This window comes from Chelonoidis abingdonii, chromosome 2 (assembly GCF_003597395.2).
Source record: "Chelonoidis abingdonii isolate Lonesome George chromosome 2, CheloAbing_2.0, whole genome shotgun sequence".
In the NCBI taxonomy this organism is placed as follows: Eukaryota; Metazoa; Chordata; order Testudines; family Testudinidae; genus Chelonoidis; species Chelonoidis abingdonii.
The window spans coordinates 156,564,918-156,570,917 of record NC_133770.1 but is presented as its reverse complement, the minus strand read 5'-3'; the positions used below and the strand labels follow the sequence as shown (position 1 = coordinate 156,570,917).

Here is a 6,000-nt window from a genome sequence, read left to right as displayed (position 1 = left end):
CCTCCTGGATACCAATAGGACCAGACTCCTGTACCCCACTGGTTTGGGTCTGTCACAGTACTTTTTGTATATTTCATTTGATAGCCTGAATATCTGTGTTCTGAGCCCAACTGCAGCAGCTGTTTGGGCAACACTGAGTCAGAACTGGGGATATGTATGGAGCTCAATGAGACAGTCTCTTATCAGCCTGCACAGCACAGGGTGGTAGGAGCAGAACCACGCCTTGTATGTGGATACAGACATTTCCGTGGTGTGGTGCCTGATGTTATGGTAATATGCTGCACTTTACCTACTGCCTGCTCACTGCACCCCAGATACACGCTTCTGAAATGCATTGCCCTTGAACAGTGAGTTGTAACAGGAAACACAGACCATGCTTGCTTTCATTGCATTGTGCTCATGGCCTGGCTGTTCCTCCTAGTCAAGGCAACTTCTCTCTGCCCCTGCCTCAGGGGGCTCCCACTATGTGCACTGATGTTTGGCCATGAAATGATTGCTCTACATTACCATGTGTTTGACAAGCTGTTTCGTAACTGATAGGACTGAGAGGTGGTGAATTTGCTTTTCCTTTTTTATACTGCAATGGATCTCTTTACACAGAAGAGAAGCACAGTGCTTCAGGAGTGCTAGGTGAGCCTTTCAAAGTGAACAAAGTCTCCTAGTCCCCCTGCAAATAATGATGCTTTGCACTGAAGTATTGGTATGAATTGGTTAATGCACATCACTGACCTCTGCTGGATGGAATCAGAACTGTAAGGATGTGTGTGAGAGACCCCGCACTGCTCACAGCTAAATGCCTATTTAGCTCCTGTGGAGGATCTTGGAGCTGGAGGCCCTAGGGTCTGACTCAGGAGCATTCCATGAATGAGTGAGCAGGATCGAGACAGCTGTGAAATCCTAAATGGCGACCGATTCCTTTTCCACGTGGTGCTGTCCATCTGACGCTCCCGCTAATAGTTGATATTGACCCCATTTTGCAGAAGGAAGGAGTGAGGCACTGAAAGGTGAAGTGACTTTCCCCAGGCCACATGTTGAGTCAGGGGCTGAATCAGGTAGAGAACCCAGTGGTGGAATCCTGGCCCTGCCAAAATCAATGGGAGTTTTTGTTATTGATTTAAATGGGGACAGGATTTCATCTCTAGGCCCCTGCTCTAAACATTGGCTAATGCTGCTCACTTGTAATCATAACCAGCCCGCCCTCAGAGTAATTCACATTCCCCTGCAGCAGAGCGTATTGCTCCAAAGTCTGCTCAGGAGTAGGAGTTCCATCGGCCATCCACCTCGCACCCTCCAGGACAGTGTTTTGGCTTTCACTGCTGTATGTCTCCTGTTCCCTCACTCCCCAAAACTCCCCCCCCGCACTTCTAAGGCTTTAATTGTAACGAAGGAGGTGCCAGAGGTCAAGCAATTTTTTTACATTCATACCTGATGCAGCAAGCCAGAGGTGCCAGGGCTATGAATTGCCAAGCCTAGGGGTGCTGGTGCTCAGCCCTGGCAAACATTAAGCGCTGGGAACAGGCCTTAATGTGCTGCAGAGTGCACGAGGTCTGGGTGAGTAAGGCCAGCTTCACCAGTGCCCTGCATCTAGTGCATTTGTCTGCGCTAGTGCAAAGCTGTTCTGATCTGGCACCATCTTAATCCCATTTTGCATGTATGTCTAGGATGATTCAAGGTGCCAAGCAACTGTAAACCGACCCTTGTGTCTTTGGAAAAAATGCAGGTTTCCAGGCCAGGCACAGCTATTACCTACATACTTGCCCAGCCAAGCTGACCTGCCTATGAGCTAGTTGGTAAAACTGCAGCAGGTCACCAGAGCAGCCAGTCTGCTCTTGAGTCTAACGTTTCCCGAAACTGAATGCTGGGCTATACCCCTCCACCACAAGGCAAAGCTCAGTCTTTCTGAGCGCATCAACTGAACAGAAAGGACACCCACTTCCTCAAATGCAAAGAAAACAAACCCAGAAGCTGTGCTATTTATCAGTGCTTTTCAGTGAAGCCAGGTGCTGCTGGATGAAATGCAGTCGTAACTTCAGCTTCTGTGAATTAAAGTGTGACTGAGGTATTACCAAAGGGGGACCAGCAAAAGTGCCAACCAAGAGGCTTATGGTGCATCTGGAAAGCAAAAGAGAAAGCTTTGCAAAAAAGAAGATAGAAAAGTACTTTTATGGGGTTGCTTACAGCCGAGCCCAGGAGGAAGTGCATTGGCAAATCAACTTCAAGCGAGGCTTCATTTTTCAAGCGAGCTCTGGAGAGAATTAAAACAGGGCCCGGGATTAGAAGTGTCACAGTACAGAGACACTTGGAAAAATAGCCACGTTTAAAAAGCAAAATAAAACCTTGGTTCAAAATGTCCCTCAAGCTGCCACGGAATTGGGATTTCAACCTGAAACTGGATGCTGCAAAAATAGGTAACGTTATTTTTTTACACCCTTAAATTCCTGCCTGAATCAGGGACCTGTCTGGCCAATGGATCTGATGAAGTGACTTCAGCCTCTGTGCCCCCAGTGGGCCAAGTCCTCAGCCGGAGTATATCAGTGTAGCTCTGTGGGTGTTAATTCATGCTACTTTACATCAGCTGGGGATCTGGAGGGCTTTAGGGCAAAGCAACGTGGTAGCATGAGATCTGAGACTTTTGAGCGTGTTTCTCAAAGTCGTCTTTGCTTGGATTCAGAGGGGTTGGCAACAGTGTTGTGCTTTCATTCTCTGAAGTCTGGTGTTTTCTAGACTGCTGACCAAATGAAGGCTAATGATGATGGCCCACTAGTGTGATCTGGTTATTACAGGACTGAGAATGAGGAAACCTGACCTCTGACACTGACTCAATTGATGCGTGACCTTGGGCAAGTCACTTAGGCCAGAATTTTCAGATGGGCTCAGCATCCACATTCAATCCTAAGCACTCAAAAATCTGTCTCTGAGCTCTTTTGAAAATCTAGCTCTGTATTTCTCAGTGGCTTGGTTCCTCATCTGTAAAATGGGGTTAACAATATCAGAATCCTTGGTTATCCCAAGAGAAGGGAATCAACCATTTTAGCAAGTGGGCCATTTAGCAGGTATGTTTTACTCTGTTCTAGGTGTGTGGGTTACATACTTTTCCTAACTGATGAACCACATCCCAAGCTTCAGAGACTTCCCAGTTGAAAGTCCAGACGAGCCCCCACTTGTAACACCGACAGACCCCAGTTGTCAGTGGCCGGGATTGAACCTGAGACCTCTAGAGCTTAGTGCATGAGCTAAAGAGCCAACTGGCTGTTAGCTAAGGCTGTAGAGCAAACTCTCTCTCTCTCTCAGTGGTCTCAGGGCCATTAGATGGGATGGAACACCACACCCAAAAGGTGTGTGGGTTACATGTTCAGATAAGTTCGGCCTATTAAAGCACAGAGGTCGCTACAAACTCAGTATCAGATTCTGATTTGGAAACAGCTGCTCAGATACCACACTGATGGACACAGTATAAATACCCAGACAGACAGGTAGCTAGATACATTCCATCTCTTCTGGTTAAAGACTGGGTTGTTTGGATTCAGGGGTTTGGTTCAGACCCTTCCCTATATTGCTGGATAGATCATTTCTCCTTGATTTGCAGGAAGACCGATTGATCATTGAGTTTGATGTCATGATATTGTAGACATCCTTTATAAACCTAGAATTGAAAAGAAATTAGAGTGACACACTAGATGTTCTTCTCACTGATTACAAATCTGAAAGATCTATTGGAAAACAGACCTGGCTGGCAGGGACCAAATAGCATTGTCTCCTTCGGGGATGCTCTGCATTGTGGAAGGTGGGTTGAGGATGCATACAGAACTGTATCCCCTCAGCTGCCTGTACAAACCAGAGTCAGAATGAAAGTAAGAGAAGAAAAAGGGTCCCATGCCCAGAGGAAACAGTGACTGTGCGTTGGGTTTGTTGACCCACTTGCCTGTGTTACCAGCCACCTCTGATGAGTGATCAAAGAGTTCCTTCATACAGAGAGGCCTATGCAATGCACCACCCTTATTAGGTAATCTCCTGTTTTAAGGGACCTCCCCAAATCTGACATCTGGTAAGCACAGTTTGGCTCCACCTTTATTAGAAGGCCACCTCCATTAAGGAACCAGTTTTTTCCGGTCCCATTGAGAGTTTGTGCTAAGGGACTCACCTGTCATTGGCTCTGAAGATGATGGGTCAGGGCTGGCACAAGGCTGAGACATTTAAAAGGGGCAGTGGCTCTTTATGGGGGTCACCAGGGATGCAGCTAGTGCTGTGAATGAATTCACATGGCTCTGCTGGCTAAAATGAGTGCCCCAGCCACACTAGGGGCTTCAGAATATAGGACATAGGACTGGAAGGGACCTTCTGAGTCACTGAGTCCACTTTCCTGCTATGGTAGACACCTGCATCCTATAATTCAGCTCACAAACTTATCATGCTAAAACTAGCTGCTTGCCCCCACTGCTCCTGTTCGAAGGTGTGGAGCCTGGGTCTTCTGAAAGAGAGAGTTATTAGCTATTGTTTGTCTCCCAGCACCTTGGCTCCTCAGGTGTGGCCCTAGAACCCACTGCGCTAGGTGCTGTACAAACCCAGAGCAAAAGAAATGAATTGCTGTCGGAATTTGCCAGGGATAAAAGTCTGCTTCAAGTCTGTTTTGCCCTAACCTGGCAGTCCCAAAGAGAGGCAGCAGTTTGAGGACCTTGCATGATGGAACAGGTTTTTGGAGACCCTGCTGATCTAGCATGTTGACAGTCCCCGTTTAGTTTCTCTATGATCGCTCCTTATGTTTCTGTTTACCTGCTCTGCTCATTATTACACAGCAGCTCTGGCTGAGTCACTATGGCGTTTAGCCCACATGATCTAGTGGTCGGAGCATAAGACTCGGATGCCTCTTACTCCTGAGGGCCATTCACAGCTCTGACACTGACTCCATTTGTGAGCCTGGGTTCAGTCACTTTGCCTTTCAGGGCCTCAGTTTCCTCATCTACAAAATGGGGCAAGTGATAAACTTTTGTTTCCTGAGATGGAGTGAGGGGAGATGTTGCGTAGGGTGCTTTGAACAGTCAAACGTCAAGGGCAATGGGTGTGCAGAAGACCACTTGGTAAGTGCACAAGTGTGGTACAGGCTCCCCGCAAAGGGGTGAATTCCACACAACAATTGTTACATCAGACCCTTGATTTCCCCTGAGCTGAAGGATGATCTGGTCTCTACTGGGCTGGGCTTGAATCTGAAGGCTGCTCCATCCTGCCCCACCTGGGTCTCTTGCACATTAGGTGGTCTGTCTTCGCTGTACAGTTAACTCTGGCTCTTACCTGTATGTAGCCTCTGAGCCCCTCCTTTCACACAAAAAAAACTCACCTGAGTTTAGCAGCGCTAGCTGGTCTGACTGGGGGTATAGCCTAGATCCTGGGGGCCTTATTCATTTGGGCTGGAACCTACCACTTTGTGATGAGGACGCAGGCTAATCCAGCGAAGTGCTCAGTCTCCTAGTGCCTTCCCACAATTTCCCTCCAGTGCCCAGAAGGACAGACAAGTTCTCCCACAATTCACTGGGAAAGAACCACCATGTGGCTCAGCTCACTGCAGCCCAAAGACCCCTGGGAGACGGCTCCCAAAGTCCTTAGCGAGACTCATGGAGGAGCACAACAGCGGGAAAGATGCCATGAGTCAGCCAGGGCTTTGCAGTGCAGCTGGACTAGGCTAACCTGAGGCCAGTCATCTGGGTTAATGCTGCAGTGCAGGCAGGACTGGCGCTAGGGTTTCTGGCGCCCTAGGCGCCGGGACATTTCACCGCCCCGCGTGCGGGTCTCGCGGCTCTGGCGGAGCTGCCGCAGGCATGCCTGCAGCAGGTCCACCGTGAGCCGCGGCTCCCTGACCCCGTGGGGGGGCGGGCGCCTGGGCTGCCGGCTGCGGTGGTGGCTCGCTGACTCCCGGGCGGGGCGGCGCCCTGGGCTGCCGGGTCGCGACGGCGGCTCGCTGACCCCGGGGGTGGGGGGGCCCTGGCTGCCGGGCTGCGGCGGCGGCTC

General features: G+C 49.5%; 1 protein-coding gene across 1 annotated transcript in view; it reads left to right on the top strand.

Annotated features, from left to right (window-relative positions):
- The first annotated feature begins 1,893 nt into the window (after positions 1–1,893).
- The window catches only part of ARHGAP25 (Rho GTPase activating protein 25), a 46,274-nt gene continuing 42,167 nt past the window's right edge, over positions 1,894–6,000 (top strand). Inside the window, exon 1 of the mRNA XM_032786670.2 lies at positions 1,894–2,408. Coding sequence (XP_032642561.1) covers positions 2,348–2,408 — 61 coding nt within the window. The 5' untranslated portion in view covers positions 1,894–2,347. The remainder of the gene's footprint in view (positions 2,409–6,000) is intronic.